The sequence below is a fragment of the Ursus arctos genome, unplaced genomic scaffold (assembly GCF_023065955.2).
Source record: "Ursus arctos isolate Adak ecotype North America unplaced genomic scaffold, UrsArc2.0 scaffold_15, whole genome shotgun sequence".
Classification (NCBI taxonomy): domain Eukaryota; kingdom Metazoa; phylum Chordata; class Mammalia; order Carnivora; family Ursidae; genus Ursus; species Ursus arctos.
In genome coordinates this window covers 38998124-39015177 of record NW_026622819.1, presented here as the reverse complement: position 1 = coordinate 39015177, position 17054 = coordinate 38998124, and the positions used below count along the sequence as shown (strand labels likewise).

The following is a 17054-nucleotide window of genomic DNA, read 5'->3' as shown; positions in this document are numbered from 1 at the left end:
TATGGGCTATATTTTCCTGTATCTTGAATTTCTCATATATTTTGTTGAAAATGGACATTTTAATAATATTTTATAGTGACTCTTTATGATGACTTTCCCAACCTAAACTCCTGGTGTTTGTGCTCTTGTTTTTGGTTTTCGGTCTCTTTATGTGTCAGTAAAGTCTATTCCCCTTGAAGTATGGAGTCTCTGATTTTTCTAAATTCTGGGCTTCTTCGGTGCTAAAAATTACTGGTAGGTTTAGAGTGACAAATATAATCCTCACACACAAATATGGACAGTTCTAATATTTTTACTGCAATATTTATGACAAACTTGTGAGACAGGAGTTACAATTCTCATATTTAAAATAAGCAAAATGTGCATTGTGAAGTCTAGATGTTGAATCCAGGTTACTCACTGGTAGATGGCATTTAAACTGATCTCCCAAAGCTCTTTCCACTGAATCAGTCTGTAAAGCTGATTGGTTAGTTAGGAAGAAAATAACTGAAAAATCTCTCCCTTATATCAAAAGCCTTTAGTGTCTCTCATTTACTTCTGAAGTAAAGATCAAATTATTTATCATATAATTTAGGGTAATGCCTCATCTGGTTTCAACTTTAATCTCCAGATTTCTTTTTCTCCTATTCTAGCAATTTATATGCTGTCCTCTCTCCCAGGTTGTACCCGAGTCTCATGTAGTAGCTTTTGAAACATAGCAATGCCCAGGACTCACTATTAACAGCTGTTCATAACCTTGGTAGTAAAATGGCGCTTCTTCAGGTTTTAGAATTTCTCCAAGTGATTCTGATATTCATCTAGCTTTTCTTAAGTTACAAGGGTTTAGACCCTTGCTGAGTTAGCATTTCCAAACTCCGTTTTTCTTTTTCTTGCTTGATTCTCCTGTTCTTTTTCAACTCACTCTCTTGAATGTTTTCATATTATCTTCTCTGTCTTAAAGTCTATATCTGCACACATTTCTTTCTTTCCTCTTCATACTCTGGGCACTTTATTTTATTTTTTTAAGATTTTACTTATTTATTTGACAGAGAGAGAGACAGCCAGCGAGAGAGGGAACACAGGCAGGGGGAGTGGGAGAGGAAGAAGCAGGCTCCCAGTGGAGGAGCCCGACGTGGGGCTCGATCCCAGGACTCCGGGATCACGCCCTGAGCCAAAGGCAGATGCTTAACTACTGAGCCACCCAGGTGCCCCCATACTCTGGGCACTTTAGATCAAATTGTCCCAAACCTCCTGCTGAAGGAAGATATCCTGAAAAGTTTGTGAGGCATCTCTTCTGATGTACTTTACAGCCCCCAGGGGGGACACAGAATGCCTCTGTCTCTTACCTGCCTTGAGCTATCTGTATTACTCCAACAAGCTCATCACTCATATCTCAGTAAAAGTGACTTAGTTGGATGGAGATGGATGGTTGGGGGGAAAAGATGAACACAATAGCCACTGTTCCTTCACTAACTATCTCTTTGTGTGAAGTATGTCAAGCAGGGAATTTAGGGAGGTAGCCCCAGGGTATAGCATTGCTGTGGGTCTTGCTCCGGATTGATCCTTCCAGAAATAACTACTATTTTTCTGAAGAAAATACTGACATTGAAATGTGCATGTTTACTTGAAATGCAGCCAGCTCCTTGCGTGTTTACTCAAAGATTTGGGAAAGTAAGCAACTTCTTGTGTTCACAGAGCACTTTCTATGGGCTTTTCTCTAATATCTCTAGGACAGCCTTCTGTTGACATATTTCTTGTTGAATTTTAGGGTTGGGAGAAAAACAGAGCTAACAGTCCACCTTAACCAGGAATCTAGGGAGTTGGAGTAGTTCCTTCATTATAAAGTAAGACACTATAAAATGTGCCCTAAATTCTGTTTGCCTGTCTATAGGACACAGGCAATGTGTCCTGTGCCATTGTTGCAAGCATCCTGAAGGGTTTCTTTCATGGATTCAATCAAATGACTCTGTTCTCATTATGGATCAAAGCTATTTTCATCATCATGGCCCTTACTCTTTTTTTCTGGTGCATAAATTTTCTAGTCCTGGGTAAAACACTGCATATCCTAGAAAAACAGGAAGATTTCTGCTGTAACTTAGGAATGGAGTGGTTGTTTTACTGGCTTTTAATTCTTACTTGGTTAAATGACACAGGGCATATTATAAATTTCTTTTAAACATCTCATCATTGAACTGCTTTTTCTCATTTCCCACGTTAAAGAAGTTGAAGCAGAGTCGTGGTTTAGAATGGACAGTAGACCTTAGCTCTTTGTTCACCTGTAACTTAAGAACTTGAGCCAAATTCTTTTCCCCTTTTGGGGCCCAGATTCCACTGTCGTTCAGTGCAAAATATAGAGAAGGAGTGATCTCTTCTAGATTTGGTATTCCTTGAAAATCTGATTTTTTACTTATCATCTCTGAGTCCCTGAAATCAAGGCCTTGTGTAGGGAAAGAACTCATTCATACCTCAGGTGACCAGTTACCTCCCTTAAAGTTCAAGGTGGCTCTGTAAAGTTTGGAAAAAGTAGCTGTTAGGTATTGAATAGAACCCTGATATTAGAGCAGAATTTCTTCATATTTAAGTGACTTCACACAAGACTTGTCTTATTTCACAATGAAATGTCTCTTTTATAAAGCTTTTAAAAATCGGTATCCTCAGACTCTTAACTCTAGAGAACAATCTGATGGTACCATTGGGGAGGTGGGTGGGGGATGGCTGAAATAGGTGTTGGGTATTAAGGAATACACTTGTGATGAGAACCAAGTGATGCATGGAAGTGTTGAGTCACTATACTGTACACCTTAAACTAATATTACACTGTTTGCTAAATAACTGGAATTTAAATAAAAACTTTAAAAAATGATATCTTCTTCAAGTAGAGTACTGGGAGTTATTAAAAATAATATATGACATTATTTTTCACAGATCTAGATTAATTTGGGGATTAATTTTTTCTAAAATTTGGAGACATTTGAAATTTTGTATTTTTGTTACTGCCACAAAATTCTGATCTCATTAATTGCAGTTCTACTACTCATATATGTGCCGTCTTTTTATTTTTTTAAACTGTTCTTTGGTTGCAGAAACTGCTTTTTAAAAATCATCACATCTCAGACATTTGGTAAGTTACTATTGGTTCATTTGGAAGTTGAAGCACGTAAATTTTTAAACCGTTTTCGATTTTTTCAAATCACAGCAAAATTGACCAAGCAAAATGTACAAAAACCTGAATTCTCCAAAAAGTAAAATTATGTATTATTATTACACCAAGGTTAAGAAACAGAATCTAACAAGCAATCTAAAACCATTTAGCATTACCTGTACAAGTTGATAGAGTATTTATCCTATCACCCCCAAATTCCAAACTATGCCATAGGTAGTTAATTGTTGTGCACAAAACTGAGAGATGTAGAACACTATTGAGAGTAGACTCATTCATCCAACAACACAATGGGAAACAAATATCACCCCAAGTATCGTTTGTAGAAGAATAAATAGCAATGATTTCTACACATCCACATAGTGGAGTATTAGGTAGGGGTGAAACAAATATCACCCCAAGTATCATTTGTAGAAGAATAAATAGCAATGATTTCTACACATCCACATAGTGGAGTATTAGGGTAGGAGTATTAGGTAGGTAGGCTCTAAACATCAGTATATATTAAGGTCACAGAGAATGTAGAAAGAAAGGCATGTAAGATACATATAGTTTGTTTTCTTTGCATAAATTATCAAAATACCCCAAACTATACATGAGCATATGCATTGTTATGCAGTGGAACTCTCGAAGAAGATAGGGAATCATCATTAGAAAATTTAGTTAGGTGACTTCCTCTGGTGTATGTGGGAGGAAGGAGTGAGAAAGGGGTGACCTGGGAGGGGTGAGGATGGGGAGTTGGTTAAGTGATACAAACACAGTCAGCCAGTTGCATGGACTTTCTTAGGTTTTTATAACAATATTGGTAACTTTTTATTATTTACTGGAATGTGACTACTGAAGTGTTTGTCTTTAGACCTAAATATAGATTATATTTATCCTTTTTTGGGGTGTATGGCATTTCCTATCTATCTTACACCATTCACAAAATAATCGATTAACTCAAAACGGATTAAAAACTTAAAAGGTAAGGCTTGAAACTGTATAACTCCCAGAAGAAAACATAAGTGTAAAAGCTTCATGACATTGGTCTTGGGGATGATTTCATGGGTATGATATCAAAAGTACAGGCAACAAAACCAAAGGTAGATGAGTGGGACTACTTCAACGAAACAGTTTCTGTACAACAAAGGAAACTATCAATAGAATGAAGAAACAACTTATAGATGGGAGAAAATATTTGCCAACCATATACCTGGTAAGGTGTTAGTTTCCAAAATAGAAAAGGAACTCCTTCAACTCAATGGCAAAAAACAATAGCCAGATTTTAAAATGGCCAAAGCGCTGGAGATAACAAATGTTGGCGAAGATGTGGAGACATTGGAACTCTCGTATGTTGTTAGTGCTATGGTCTGAATGTGTCCTTCCCAAATTCATGTATTGAAATCCTAACTCCCGAAGGTGTTGATATTCATGGGGTCTTTGGGAGGTGCTTCCGTAATGCAGGTGAAACCTTCATGAGTGGAATTAATACCTTAAGAGAGAGCCTCCAGAGAGAACCCTAGACCCCTTCCCCAGGTGAGAGCACAGCGAGAAGGCACCAACTATGAAATAGGAAGAGAACACTCATCAGAATGCAACCATACTCGCGCCCCCAGCCTCCAGAACTGTTCATTTTTTTGTCGCTATAAGCTCCCCAGTTGTGGCATTTTGTTATAGTGGCCCAGATGGACTAAGACAGTCGGTGGGAATGTAAAATGGTGCAGCTACTTCAGAAAACAGAATGAAGGTTCCCCCAAAAATTGAAGATAGAACTACCATCTGATCAAGCGATTCTACTCCTAAGAAAATATCCCCAAGATTGAAATAAGGATCTTAAGGAGATATCTGCACTCTTGTGTTCATTGCAGCATTATTCATAATAATCAAAATATGGAAACAAGCCAAATGTCCATCAACAGACAAAAGGATGAAGGAAATGTGGTATACACATGCAATGGAATTTTATTCAACCTTAAAATTAAAGAGAATGTTACCATTTGCCGTAACGTGGATGGAGCTGGAAGATGTTATGCTAAATGAAATAAGTTAGTCACGGAAGAACAAATACCGGCATGATTTCTCCTGTATGAGTTATCTAAAGCAGTCAAACTTATAGTAGCACAAAATAAAATTGTGGTTGCCAGGGGACTGAGGGAGGGAGAAGAGGGGAAACTGTTGCTCAGTGGGTATAAAGTTATAGTTACACAAGACGAAAAAGTTCTAGATATCTGCTGTGAAATTTAGTGCCTACAGTAACAATATGGTATTGTGCACTTAATTAGTCAAGAAGATTGTATACCCAGAAATGGGATTGCTCCAATATATAGTAATTCTATTTTTAAGTTTTTGAGGAACCCCCATACTATTTTCTAGTGTGGCTGTACCAATTTGCATTCCCACCAATAGTGCACAAGGGTTCCATTTTACACCACAGTATTACCAGCACTATCTTTTGTGTTTTTGAAGGCAGCCCTTCTGACAGGTATGAGGTAACACCTCATTGTGGTTTTGATTTGCATTACCCTGATGAGGAGTGATGCTGAGCAGCTTTTTATGCATCTGTTGGCCATTTCTATGTTTTCTTTGGAAAAATGTCTATTCAGTTTTTCTGCCCATTTTTTAAAAAAAGATTGTATTTATTTGTTTGTCAGAGAGAGAGGGCACAAGCAGGGAGAGTGGCAGGCAGAGAGAGAGGTAGGCTCCCCACTGATCAAGGAGTCTGATGCAGGACTCGATCCCAGGACCCTAGGGATCATGACCTGAGCCAAATGCAGATGCTTAACCCAGGCATCGCTCCTCTGCTCATTTTTTAATCAGATGCTTGTGGGGTTTTTGGGTTTTTTGTTTTTTGCTATTGAGTTGTGTGAGTTCTTATTATATTTTAGAAATTAACCCCTTATCAGATATATGATTTTTAAATATTTTATCTTATGCTGTAGCATTATTCATGATAGCCAAGATGCAAAAACAACTTAAGTGTCTGTCAATGGATGAATAAAGATGTGGTGTGTGTATATATGCAATGAAACATCATTCAGCTATGAGAAAGAAGGAAATCCCGTCATATGTGAGAACATGGATGGACCTGGAGGGCATTGTGCTAAGTATAAGCCAGACAGAGAAAGACAAATACTGTATATCACTTATATGTGGTATCTAAAAAAACAAACAAACAAAAAACCCCAAAAAACAAACCCCACTCATACTCATAGAAATAGAGAAGAGAATGGTAGTTATCAGGGGCTGGGGAGTGGGGAAAATAGAGAGATGTTAGTCAAAGAGCACAAATTTCCTGTTATGAGTAAGTTCCAGAGATCTAATATACAGCATGGTAACTATAATTAATGCTACTTATTATACACTTGAAAGTTGCTAGGAGAGTGGATCTTAAATGTTCTCGCCACAAAAAAGAAAAAGTTAATTATGTGATGGGTTAGCTAATACTATGGTGGTAATCATTTGACAATATAAAACTGTATCAAATCAACACATTGCACAACTTAAAGTTAACAACGATATATATTAATTATATTTCAATAAAGCTGGAATATATATATATATATACACACAAATACATATCTATGCACCTTGTGCCAGTATAAAATGAACTGTGTGATCTTGTCCTCAGGGATCACACAGTCTGGGACCTCGATGTCAGCTATGTCAAGGACACTCTGCCAGCACCCTGGATTCCTTCATGCATCGTCCTTCTCTCCACACCCCGAGCCAGACGCTAACACTGAACTGGCTACAACACATGCATTGCAGGATGTTGAGGACCACTTCTCCTATGGTTCTAATGCTTTGTAAGTCTTTCTTAAGCTAATACAACACTAAGTAGGAGTTTTCTTGTTGATGACCAAGGCCAAGGGGAGGACAAAAAGTCACCAGGACCACACATTCTAAAGAAAAACAACAGTCAGACTCCCCTACGCTAATGGCTTACTAAGAAGCAACCAAAGGGGCCCGGCTGCCAGCAACCACTGGCTAGCCTGCAGACTTACTTCCTAGAATGGAGGAAGATTCTGGAATAATACTGGCTTTCTAAGGAGCACCGTATGAGAATCTGTGAGAATCTGTCCAACTCTGCTGTGGAGGCAGGAGCTCAAACAGAAGGGAAGTACTGCATGAAGGGGAGATTGCATTCTCTGTCCTCCAACTCCTTCCCACCCCCTTCTTCCCAATGTTGGGTTTCACAGTTTCACAAGTGAATGAGATAGTTCCCTAAATCTGTCACCAAAATTTGTGTTTCTAGATATGAAGGGAAAGAAATGTGATTTAACCTATGGGCCCTTTGAGGTCAAGTGTAATTTCTTTCCTATACATTTCTAGACATCAATTTTTTAAAAAGTGACACCATGAGAAAGTTATTTTAAATTAGATGGTCTATATTAAATAGCTACAAATTTTTTAATGTTGGTTTTCAGGTAAGATCAAATAGTTGGTTACTTCCAGCAAATGCATCAACTGTTTTTTTTTAGGGAGGTAAACCATGTTTGTAGGCAAATTTGATAAAAGTAAAAAAAAAAAAAAAAATAGAAATCGTGGTTTCATTAACTTATAATTTCAACTTAATTCCCAAATGAAGAAACTCTGTAACTGAAAAAATCATCCAAATATATAATTTTATATGTGTGTATATAATTAGGTGTGTGTGTGGAAACATGAATATTTCAGAGACATTCATTTGATGAGGTGTGGAGAAACAATCATGTTTGTAATATATCTTTTTCATAGTAAAGGACTACAAGGGTGCTGGAAGTAATTTGCTGGAAGTAAAATCTATAAAATCTATAGTAAAATCTATAAATTTTAAACTGCATATATTATTTGACTCTAAAATGCAACTTCTAAAGTCTAGATTGAATTGAATGAGCATATAATGACCTTTACAATCATGTTCAATACAACATTGCTAGCAAAAGTATTTAATAATACCTTAAAAGGAATTGTGTATACTTATATGTGTATATACTTATTATATATTATAATTATATATATACTTATATGAAGATATACCATTGACTGTTAAATGAAAAAAGATAGTTACAGAGAAATATCTTTATTCTTCTGTTCCTTTTTATCTATCCATCTATCATCTATCTATATCTATTATCTATCATCTTTAAGGTCAATATCTTCAATCTTTCTCAGCTCTGTCTTCATAAGGCCTTCTTCTTTGTGTGTCTGCATCAAATTTCCTTCTATCTCTCTTTTATAAAAATACTCATGATGACATTAGAGCTCACCTAGATAATTTAGGTATATAGATATGTATACATAGATATACACATATGTATATGTACTATGTGTAGGATACGTATGTATATACACTATGTACTATATATACAGATTTTGTATATACATACATGTATGTATATATACATATATATACAGATGTTGTATATATAGACTATGTACTATATATCCATATGCATACTACACATAGTACATACACATATGTATACGCATATACAGTATATGTATATATTATGTACTATATATACATACACATATGTGTGTGTACATAAATATATGTATATGTAACATTAATACATACCATTGCATATATAATATACATGTTATTATATGTTTGTTATTACATATTATATAGATACATATGTAGATATATACATGCATATAGATACACATATATGGACTCATATATACAACATGTACATATATCTATATATACACATATGTATATATTTGTGTGAGACTTTATTATAGTTGTATATTAAATATCTGTACACTTATGCATATATTCAACCATTTATGCATATTAAACATTTTTAAGGAAGATAGATATGCATTAAATAATCCATACATTTAACATTCTCTTTCATGGTCAATTTAAAAGCTTTGGCCTGTTGTGCAATATAGTTAGTGTCTTCTGCTCTTAACCTCTGCTGATCAATACATGTAAGACAACTTCAGTTTAATTTCTCCACAAATGTGCCAAAAGGATTTGCCTGCGTGAATATCTCTGATTGTGTCTATGTAAATATTTCAAGGGACTAATGTAAACACAATAGTCACTTTAATATGATAAAGGAACATTTTTTGCACTTACAGATTTTGTACCCTCCCATTAAGTTGGCATGGGACAGTGCTAGATTCAAGGATTCTTTTCTAAATCTTGTCTTTCTTCACTGATAAAAAAAGGCAAGGGTGACAACTTTAAGTCTGACATAAAACATATGCACAGACTTAATATTTTATCCTTAATATTTACAGCAAGCCTATGAAACAGAAATTATTCTCACATTTAAAATTAGAGAAGTTGTGGATTAGAAGGTCTGAGTATTGTGTCAAGGTTACTCAGTGGTAGATGAGATTTGAATTTAGGGCTTCCATCTGCCAAATCTCTTACCACTGAGCCAGACTGCAAAGCAGATTAGTTAAATAGCTCTGATGAAATCTCTTCCCACTTCAAACCCTGTAGGGTCTTTACTTAACTTCGCTTAACTTCACTTAACTTAAAGATCAAATTTTCCATCATACAATTCAGGGCACACACTGTCCTCTAGCCCAGGTCCCCACAGTGGGCCATTCCAATGCTCATCTAGGAACTTTTTTGAGCATTTCACATTTTACAAGATGTTCCCATTAGGGGAAATTGGTTAACAGGAACATGAGAACTCTCTGCATTAATACTTAAGGTTTTAGGAGAAGCTCCATTGATTTTAAAATAAAAAGGTTAATACAAATCAAATCTCCAGTTAAGTCCTGTGTGCTTCCGGCGTTGCAAAATACTTAGAGTCCAAGTTATATTTCCAGTTACAATTCCCAAAACTCTTTCTTCTCTTCTTTTGATTCTCCTTTTCTTTCCAACTCAATAACCTGGAAGGATTTTACATCTCTTCTCTATCTTGGTTTCAAAGCACTATACCATCTCTCCTCCCCATACTTCTGGATACATCTGATCATATTATCCTAAATTTTCTGTTTAGAGAAGACCTATTGATAATGCACTTATGAAGCCTCTCCCACAGCTATTTTAGAATCTCCAGGCTGAACATGGAGTACGTCAGCATCTTATCTGCCATAAGCCATCTCACCCCCTTTAAGCCCCTGACCATCAGATCGATAAGGGAGATTCCTCAGCTGGGTGGAAATAGTTGAGAAGTAAAGTGAACAGAATAGGCACCATCCCTAGAGCTGTAAACCCCACTCTCCACTGTCTTCTCTGTGTTAGCTGGATCAGGTAGGGACTCTGTGAAGGTAGCTGCTGTGTGGAGCTTTGATGGGAGGACTGCCGTAGGTCAGTCCTTCCTGAAATAACGGTTTTTATTTTCTGATGAAAAACTTAAGATTCCAAAGTGCATATCTCCATAAACGCAGCCTGGCTTCTTGTGGGCTGAGCCAAGGGTTGGAAGAGTAAACAGCTCCTATTTAAATATGCACAGAGGACTTGCCTGGGTGTTCAAGTCCATACAAGGTCTTCTGTTACACGTATGTCTTGCTGACACTGTGGGTTGGGGGAAGGAAAAAGGGAATAGTCCACACTAAGTAGGAATCTAGGAAGTGGAAAAGCTTCCTCATCTATAAGAAAGTTTCATTTAGAAATGGGCAGGTTGTCCCTGTGCCATATGTTATAATGTCTCTATGGGTTTCTTCCACAGACTTGGTAAAATGTCTTTCTTCTTGACATGGATCAAAGCTATGTTTTTCATTGCTTTGGCATTTCCTCGTTATTCTGGTGAGTACGTTTTTCAGTCCTGGATGAAACATTTCCCATATCTTAGAAATGTAGCAAACAACTGCTATTATCTAGAAATGGAGGAGTTTGATTTATAGGATTTATAAATGTTAAACTGGCAACATGAAACAGAGCATGTTAGAAATACCTTCTACAATTGCATCAATGGGTTGCTTTATCTCATTTCCCACCTTAGAGAGGTGGAGACAAAGAAGTAAGTTAGGATGAGCAGTACTCATAGAATGAACTTGTCTTTTTGTTCATTTATGACTGAAGATATGTACCTTTTTTTCCCCTCCCTTGTCGGAGGTCAGATTCCATGGTTGCTCAATGCAGAGTGTGGAAAGTAGCGATGTCTTCTAGGTCTGACATTCCTTGAAAATCTGATTTGTTGTTTGCTGGCTCTGAGTCATGGCTTTGTATAAGAAAAGAATTCATTGATTCCTCTGCTAACAACTTATGCTCCTTAAAGCCAAAGGGGGTCCATGAATTTCAGAATAAAGTACCTGTGAGGTAGTGGATAGATCCCTGATATTAGACCTGAGTACTAGTTAATTAAATAATAATAAATTTCTTCATATTAAGTGACTTTTTGCAAGGCATATAAGTGGCGCTAAGCAAACCGTTTTCTTGTCCAACTAAGATGTCTCATCTATAAAAACGGAAAAAAATCACAAGTATAGTATCTTACAGGAGGGTTTGATGATTATTGAATAATACATAAGATAATTCTCACAGAGCAAGATTAATTTGGAATTATCTTTCTACATCTGAATTTATTTTGTGAACTTACTGTTTGATTGCTATGAAAGGCTCATCTCGTTATTTGCAGGGTCCTGATTAGGCAATTTGCATAATATTTTGCTACTTAAAGATGCAGGTACTTTTCACCAGAGACTCTGATGGTTTTTCCCCTCCCTCCTCTTATTTTTAATTTTTGTGTGGGGGGATTGGTTGCAGAAACTTCTTTTGAACCTTTATCAGAAATCCATCAAGTGGTAAGTTAATACTGATTACTTCAGAAATTGAAATGGTAAGCCTTTAATTTTTTTTATTGTAAGTTTTAACAGCAAATTTCACTGTGTACAACAGAATGGTCCTTCAAAAGTAACAAATAGTTTTATTATTACACCAAGTTCAAGAAATAGAATCTTCCAGACATACAAAATCATTTGGCATTAAAGATAAGGTAAAAATATCTCATTACTAAAAAATCGATTACAAACTATAGCCTTGTTATAGACAAGGGTCTGTTATGGGTTAAGCGGTGTTGAAAGAACTTTTTATCCTAGCAAAACAAGAGGATTAAAAAAGCAACAGCCCAATTTTTCCTAAACAGTAGATAAAATAATAATTGTCATACATTCATAATGAATTATTACATAGAGGTGATGAAAATGAACTACAGCTTTAAACATGTGAATAGATAAAAGTTACAAAGACATTTAAAAAACAAGTTATGTAAGAATACACAGATTATTGTTTATGTAAATAACCAACACTGCCATCATTAAGCAAATTACATACATATCTATATGCTTATATACACATATGCAAACACTCATATATATGAATTCAGACAACTGTGGTAATAATCTGAAACTATCAGGTTAGATAGTAGTGAAACTATTGAGAAAGACAAGGGAATTATTAAAAATTGTTTTATGATTTCTTGTGGTATGAAATATAGTTGGCTTTTAAACTGTATGGGTCCACTTATACACAGATTTTTTTACAGAACAGTACAGTCTTCCTTATGATTCTCTTAATATTTTCTTTTCTCTACCTTTATTGTAAGAACACCATATATAATACATATACAAACTATGTGTAAATTGACTGTTTATGTTATCATAAGGCTTCTGGTCAACAGTAGAGTATTGGTATTTAAATTCTGGGGGAGTCAAAAGTTATATGTGATTTTCAACTGCGTAGGATGGGAGGGTCCATACCTCTAAGACCTTCACTGATCAAGGGTCAACTGGGGAAAATCTGACCCTAGTATGAGGAGAAGTGGAGGCAGAATGTCTAAATTATAAAAATATATTTAGCCATTTCTATGTTTTTTTTAAAAAAATGATGTTGGGTTTGTAAAAATATCCTAAAAATATTTTATGTGTAAGTGGACTGTAGGTACCTTGATGTTTATTTTTAAACCTCAATATAGAATATATTTATTCCATTTTAATGCATGGCAATTTTTATTAAGATTAAAGGACATTTTATTTAAAAAGTTCATTACTTGGTACATTTATTTTGTCTCTTAATGTTTAGCAGCCAAGCTGTGATGTGTATATACAGCAATCACATTTTTGCACAAGAGAAAAGGATCCAGTCTGTGCAACCAATGGCCAAACTTATTCCAATACGTGCGTTTTCTGCGTCGAACAATTGTAAGAACACAACACTAAATATGGCTCTTCCAAAATAACGAAGAAACCATCATAAAATGATAGGAAAGCCCATGTTTTTGATAGCCTTGGCACAGTATATGCAGAAAATAACTACTCTTTCTGTGAAAGCCACAGAAACACACTTGTACCTTTCCTGAATTCTCATTTCTAGAAGCAGTTTTGTATTTGACCTCTCAAATATAACTCTGTGGATATTCTGCAAATGTATAAGTCAGTTAGCTGAACTTAATTTAATTATGATTTACTAATGACAATCTAGTGACTGATGTAATTCCAAAGTCCAGATGATCAATGGTAGTCCCCATGGTGTAGCTGCAAGCTAACTTGAGCATAATTGAGCAGGAAATCCTACCAGCTACAGATATCTGAAATCCATCACAGTGGGCTTATTCATGCTAAGAAGGGCTCCTCTGATGCTCCTGTCTGTCTCTTGAACTCCATGAAACACTCCAAACCTTTCTTAGAAGCAGGGCATTCTGGAACCTTCCATGTAAACTCCCTTCCTGTATCCTTCACTCAAAAGGAGTTTGCAGTCTTTAAGTTTGGTCAATTTTTCTGAGTCACCGTTTTCTATGACAGGTATTTCCTCTCCTTTAATCTGAAAATCTCTAATCCTCTCCTCTCTTGGGTCTGTGTAGGTTCCAAGGTTGAATCAGGACTGAGCGTGTAGGAAGAGGTGAACAGCCTCAGGTGCTGGGGAGAACACGTGCAGTGTGGCAGAGCGGGCAAAGCCCACCTGCTTGTGCCACAGCCTCTACACACTCTCCATTTTTAAATTATCCTCATTGAGGAGCACTTAGTGCAATACCTAGAAATTTTAAGTGTTCTTTTCATAATTTCTTTTTCTTTCTTTTTCTTTCTTTACAGCGAAAGTGGTGGAGCATTTGAGTTTGGTTATTATGGTAGATGCTGATTTTGGCTGAGCTACACATTCCTATGGCTTTTATTGTGGTCCAGTTTTGTGGTAGATTCTACAACCAATTAGAACCTCCTCGGTCAGGGTTTTAAATTCCTAGATAACCAGACAAAGACATCTACGGTATTCAAGATGGAATGTGGGACGTTGAAGAATTTTCCTAAGACCCTATGATTGAAAGATTTTTCTTTTCTATGTCCAATTATTCAGAGTTTAAAATCATAAATATTTCAATCAACACAGTGTTCAATAATATTATCCTTTTAAAATACCCTTTCTTTCTTTGGTTGGTTAGTGGGTGAAAAGACATGAATACTTTTGGTAACTATAATTAAAGAAATATTTTCAAAGGTGAACAAATAGTACATTACTTGTGTATTTATTAAAAATAGGCACTTGGGCTCCTCTTTATCCTAAAGAATCAAAACCTCTAGGAGAAGGATCTGGGAACTTGAATTCTAATATGTACTCCAGGTTAATCTTACAATTACAAATGTCAGGCAATATGGACTTAAATTCTAAAACATGAAACAGGCTTAAATTCTAAAACTATCTATTATTGAATGACTGGGAGAGTCTGTTCAAAGATATTGTAAGATTTCTGAGGTTTGGGGAAAAATTATATTATTTTCTTTTTCTCTCACGAATCAGTCAAGAGATAAATTGGTGATCCTGGGGTGCCAGGCAACTGTGCCTTCATCAATGCAGTCTATCCATTTGTTGTCCAGGTCCATTGATTCTCCATTTCTTTCATCTCTCAACAACAAGAAACAAGCTTTATTTGGGTGGTCATATGTTCATTTGAAACTTGATTTTAATGGCAGAAATGTAGATCAATTATTAGAAGACAAGTATCAATCTGCTACACTATCAGGCCCGCTCTCCTTTTCACTAAACACTTCCACCTCTAAAAGAGTGATCTATGTGGGATACGCATTTACATCTTTAGTATTGATTCTTTTTTTTATAATAATTTTTTATTATATTATGTTAGTCACCATACAGTACATCCCTAGTTTTTGATGTAAAGTTCCACGATTCATTACTTGCGTATAACACCCAGTGCACCATGCAATACATGCCCTCCTTAATACCCATCACCAACCTATCCCCCTCCCCCACCTCCTTCCCCTCTGTTTTTAGTATTGATTCTTTTTTTTTTTTTAAGATTTTATTTATTTATGTGACAGAGAGACAGCAGCAAGAGAGGGAACACAAGCAGGGAGAGCGGGAGAGGAAGAAGCAGGCTCCCAGCGGAGGAGCCTGATGTGGGACTCGATCCCGAAACGCCAGAATCATGCCCTGAGCTGAAGGCAGACGCTTAACGACTGCGCTACCCAGGCGCCCCTTTAGTATTGATTCTTAACCAAAGTGTCCATTAGAATGTAGACATTAGAGCCACATTATAAAAATGCATTCAACCACTTTCATAGCTTTTTTCATTGTAGAGGACATGTATAAAAAACATTGAGTGAATGCTGATAAATTTATACATGTAATTGCTTTTCCTTTCATTTAACATATTATTTTTTTAAAAATCACTACTATAGTTAAGCCCCATATTAATGGTGGGGAAAAGTTGCTAAGGAAAGCAGATATTATGACTGTCTTCTAGGAACTTTGGGTATGCTGGTGGAAGTTAGTATTCATCAGTGATGGGAATTCCACCTCCCCACGTGACTATTTTCTACACGAGCTTTGTGAGTCAACTTCCCACATCCCTCATGTTATGTAACTTAATTCTTAAAGGAATCTCATTAGATGGACATCAGCTCTGTGGTTTAGCCATAATGAAAGTGAGACACAGAAAGTTTAACATTTAAAATCTGACACTTGATAAGGAAAATACAATGTTTTCTTGAATTGAGATAAAATTCATAAAACTTAAAATTTGCCACTTTGAAGCATATTTTTTAGTATACATTCATTTACAATGTTGTATAACCATCACTACTAATTCCAACACATTTCCATCATCTACCCCCTTCTCCAAACACAAAAATCAACTACATACTTCTCAATTCCCCATCTATCAATTCCTGGCAGCCATTAAACTTTTTTATCTCTATGAATTTGCCTATTCAGACATTTCGCATACATGGAATCCTACAATATGTGTATGATTTTCATATGAAAGTTAATCTACTCATCTATTTGTCATGAAAAGGCAAAGCTATGGAGACAGTAAAAAGTTCAGTAATTGTCAGGAGAGAGACATAAAAAGACAGAGCACAGGGAATGTTTAGGCCAGTGAAAATACTCTCTTGTGATCTTATAATGATAAATGTATTTCATTCAACTTTTGTCCATACTTATAAATGTACAACACCAAGAGTAAACCATAAGGAAAACTATGGATTTGGGGTGAGTATGATGTGTCAGTGTAGATTCATCCTTGGTAAAAATATACCATTTTGGTAAATGATACTGATAATGGGGGAGCCTATGAATGTATGGAGGCAGGGAATATAAAGGAAATCTCTGTACCTTGCTCTCAATTTTGTTGTAAATCTAAAACTGCACTAAAACAATAAGGTCATAATATATCAATTGAGCAAATGTGTGTGAATTTATTTTGACTCCTTACTCTAGTCTGTTGTTCTACGTGTCAATCCTTGTGCCAATATCACACTTTTTTTTTGTCACTATAACTTTGTAGTGTGTGTTAAATCTGGATACGTAAATCCACCAACTTTGTGCTTTTTCAAGATTGCTTTGGCTACCCAGAGTCCCTTGAAATGCAATATGAATTTTAGTATTAGATTGTCAATTTCAGCAATAAAGACAGTGGGAATTTTGATCAGGATTACATTAAATGTTCAGATTGCTTTAGGGATTATTGCTATTTTAACGAGATTAAGTCTTCCAAACTATGAACATGGGATCTGTCTCTATTTCTTT

General features: G+C 35.9%; 1 protein-coding gene across 2 annotated transcripts in view; it reads left to right on the top strand.

Annotated features, from left to right (window-relative positions):
• LOC113263922 (uncharacterized) overlaps nucleotides 1–17054 on the top strand; it is a 124318-nt gene that overhangs the window by 91162 nt on the left and 16102 nt on the right. For both annotated transcript variants that reach the window (XM_057312238.1, XM_057312237.1), the window contains 5 exons: nucleotides 3063–3100; nucleotides 6750–6927; nucleotides 10747–10823; nucleotides 11784–11821; nucleotides 13098–13216. In XM_057312238.1, the coding sequence (XP_057168221.1) occupies nucleotides 6773–6927; nucleotides 10747–10823; nucleotides 11784–11821; nucleotides 13098–13216 (389 nt within the window). In that variant the 5' untranslated portion in view covers nucleotides 3063–3100; nucleotides 6750–6772. The remainder of the gene's footprint in view (nucleotides 1–3062; nucleotides 3101–6749; nucleotides 6928–10746; nucleotides 10824–11783; nucleotides 11822–13097; nucleotides 13217–17054) is intronic.